At 32.6% G+C, this 3,270-nt stretch overlaps 2 protein-coding genes across 2 annotated transcripts; one reads left to right on the forward strand and one right to left on the reverse strand.

Moving 5' to 3' along the window:
- Positions 1–6: 6 nt before the first annotated feature.
- On the forward strand, positions 7–719 carry LOC116350537 (isoleucine--tRNA ligase-like). The gene is made up of 2 exons (XM_031782342.1): positions 7–354; positions 413–719. Exons 1-2 carry the CDS (start codon positions 43–45, stop codon positions 638–640), a joined length of 540 nt encoding a protein of 179 aa, XP_031638202.1. The 5' UTR covers positions 7–42; the 3' UTR covers positions 641–719.
- Positions 720–936: 217 nt separating this feature from the next.
- LOC116350536 lies at positions 937–3,264 on the reverse strand. Its single transcript, XM_031782341.1, has 3 exons — positions 3,174–3,264; positions 2,973–3,049; positions 937–2,266 (listed from the first exon to the last, which is right to left on the reverse strand). The coding sequence occupies exons 1-3, from the start codon at positions 3,253–3,255 to the stop codon at positions 1,106–1,108; spliced, it is 1,320 nt and encodes a 439-aa protein (XP_031638201.1). The 5' UTR covers positions 3,256–3,264; the 3' UTR covers positions 937–1,105.
- Positions 3,265–3,270: the final 6 nt, after the last annotated feature.

Genomic DNA, 3,270 nt, shown 5'->3' on the forward strand with positions numbered 1-3,270 from the left:
AATGAATTTTCGGCACTTTATATTAACAGTATAAAAGATAAAATGTATATAAATCCACCACAAGTGACCAAAGACACGGCACACGTTTTATTCGCCCAATTTTGCATTTTAAACAAAGTTCTATGGCCAATTATACCGCATTTGGTCGAAGAGGTGTGGAGCTACTATTCGAAAACCGAATCATTTTACAAACATCAATTCACGGTACCAAGTGAATGGCATAATTCGGAATTCGATGTAACAATGGACATTGTTAAAGAATTATTCGGAATGATAATGCATAATTCGGTAAAAAACTCAGTGTATTATGATACGAAAATATTTGGCACGGCTGAACAAATTCAACAGCTTCAGGTTAAATTAAATGAAATACTTGACATGACATTTTAATGAGAGATATTTTCTATTTCAGAAACTGCATCCGAGTGATGATCAAGCTCACAACGATTCGCACTTATGTGAAATTCTACAAGTGCAATCAATTCAATTGGTAGAATCACCAAGCTCAAAATTGTATATTGAGAAAACAGAAATCGATAAAAAATTATGCGATCGATGCCGTCGCTTTGCTGTTGCATCAGATGAAACGATATGTAAACGTTGTGACAACATTCTCAAAGAGATGAATTTTACTCCATAATTTATAGTGATTTTGATTTATAGAGACAAATTAATAAAGAAAGTTTTTCTTTTTTAAAAAGATCTTCCTTTTTTCTCAATTTACATTTTTTCTTATCTTATAAAGAACTATTTGATGAATGAAAGCATAGAATATAAAAAACATATACGGCTTTTTTAAGTTTTGAAAAAAAGAACAATTTATTTAAAATTAAAATCTTGCATAAATTAAATGCCTTTTGAAAATCTGAAACCTTGATTGAATAAAATTTATCAATATTAGAAGAAAACAACGAGAAAAAAACTACAGGTCACATCTATGTTGTTATGATCAGATATTCAAATGTCCTATTGGCTTTAATATAAAGTCAAATGTATTACAATTTCAAGTGGATAACAATTGCTCAAATAATAAATAATGAACAAAATTAAATGCATAAAATCGAAAATCGGGTTGTAACACATTGAAAGGATCACTCAGTAAACTTTACTGGTTAGATACAATTTGTGCGTTTGTTAACATTTTTCTAAAAAATTCGATATTCTTGAATTGATGTGAGTCGCGGCACCCATTGGATATTTCCAATGAACGCAGCTGTGGCATATCTTCAACTAACTTAAGCATGTGCTCCGTTTTGTATTCATTGTAATTTTCCAACTGAATATCCATTAAACTTTTTATTTGACATATGCTGCCAATACAATCTTCGTCAATATTTGCATTCATCAACACCAATTTTTCGAGTGGAGTTTTGTTCCCAACAAATGCTTTGATTAACCTGCCAATGTCGAAAGAATGGGAAGACTTGATTTTCAATACCTTCAAAGAATTCAAATCGCTCAAATACTGAATATCGGTTTGATAGTTGCTTGAATTTATAAACATGTCCTTTAGTTCAAGGTCTAATTTTTCCAAATATGGCATGTGTTCGCCAATTAAACGAAACACTTTTGATGGAAATTCGATGTCTTTAGCACGTGATCTAATTTGTAGATGCTTTAACTGCGACGCACCAGATATAAGTTCTTTGATATTATCCAAAGGATAGCATTCTTCGAATGAAATTGATTCCAACTTTGCAAAAAATGGACACATTTCTTTGATCCAATCTTCCTTGATTCCAATCCGTCTAATTTCAAGGTGCTTCAAAGAAGTGCAGAATCGGACGGCTGATTTCAGAGCACCTGTTTGAGAATCGATGCTCAGTGATGTAATTAATGAACCAAAATTATGCAGTAGACTATCGTCTCTCCCCCATTCATATGCATCTCCACCGATAAATCTTTTTTTTTCCTGTGGGAACGCTGCCTTTGCTTGTTTATTAAAATGAACACACACGTTAGCAGCATTGCAAAGGTCCTTATCGTTTAGATATTTAAACACTTCTCGAAAACATTTATCATTGAATATATTGAGAATGGGTGCATCTTGTTTGACTTCTTTTGAATAGTCGGTTGGATAATGAACATCTTCTTCTGTTACCTTTAGGTCAACATTTTCGATGCGGTGATTCATTCGCAATAATGACACTTTGGTATCATCATCCATGTCCAGGAACACACGGCCATATTGAAGATTATTTATCGAATACCATGAAACGCCCACCTCACCAAATTGATTGAAGTAATCAATGATTTTATCTCCCTCCTGTAATGAATCACTGCATATGAGATGATGCTCAACTAGTTAAAATTATAGATGTGCCAAACCCGAATCTTAATACATTTTGTATCATAATGATATTCTATTAAGATGGTATTAAATATTAAAACCAATCATGATACGAGTATCAACATGAGTAGCAAGTATCAAGATCGATTATGATACGGCGTATCACAATGAGTATCAAGTATCATGATACCGAAGTTAATACGCGCCATTTGAAATTTTGCATGGATTTTTATTTTTGTTGTGTGTTTATAGAGTGTCTATTGTGAATATTCATACAAGAGTGAGTGAGACAGCATGAAAATAAGATTTACCAAGCACGACTTGGGTGACAGAGATGACAAATTTTTACGTCCTGATCACACCAGTTGATGTAGACCACTTAGTTGTGTTTGAGAATTGAGAAAAAAATTGTATTTTTTTCACTTTTTATGCTCTATACCGAGTTTCCGAAAATCCATGCAAAATTGCAAATGGCGCGTATTAACTTCGGTATCATGATACTTGATACTCGTTGTGATACGCCGTATCATAATCGATCTTGATACTTGCTACTCATGTTGATACTCGTATTAAGATTCGTTTTAATAGTTAATGAAGCATTCGTCAGTAGTAACTATTAAGATATCATGATATTTTATTAATACTCGGACATCTATAGTTAAAATATGGTAAAAATACTTACGATTGGTTTGGTTGACGTGACATATAATGTTGAAAATTCACTTTCAGTGCTATGCTTTCGATTCGATCTTGCCACTTCTATTTTGTTAAAAGTTTAGAAACACCAATGGTTGCAGCATATTTTAATTAAAATCAAAAATTCCTATTTATGTCAATTTGTTTTTGGAAAGTATTTGGAAAAACCTTGGAGTCAAGATTTTACCTGGGGTGGGTTGTTGTTGAACAGGTGCTGAGTAAACTGGGGCAGGTTGATGGTTAGATACAATTTGTGCGTTTGTTAACATTTTTCTAAAAAATTC

Source organism: Contarinia nasturtii, unplaced genomic scaffold (genome assembly GCF_009176525.2).
Source record: "Contarinia nasturtii isolate CC-2019 unplaced genomic scaffold, AAFC_CNas_1.1 Cnas_scaffold_4290, whole genome shotgun sequence".
NCBI lineage: Eukaryota > Metazoa > Arthropoda > Insecta > Diptera > Cecidomyiidae > Contarinia > Contarinia nasturtii.

Coding starts and splice junctions, on each gene's coding strand:
- LOC116350537 (XM_031782342.1), top strand. CDS start 43: ATGTATATAAATCCACCACAAGTGACCAAAGACACGGCACACGTTTTA. Junction 355..412: donor AACAAATTCAACAGCTTCAG/GTTAAATTAAAT, acceptor TTTCTATTTCAG/AAACTGCATCCGAGTGATGA.
- LOC116350536 (XM_031782341.1), bottom strand. CDS start 3,255: ATGTTAACAAACGCACAAATTGTATCTAACCATCAACCTGCCCCAGTT. Junction 3,050..3,173: donor TCAACAACAACCCACCCCAG/GTAAAATCTTGA, acceptor TTAACAAAATAG/AAGTGGCAAGATCGAATCGA. Junction 2,267..2,972: donor TCACGTCAACCAAACCAATC/GTAAGTATTTTT, acceptor GATTCATTACAG/GAGGGAGATAAAATCATTGA.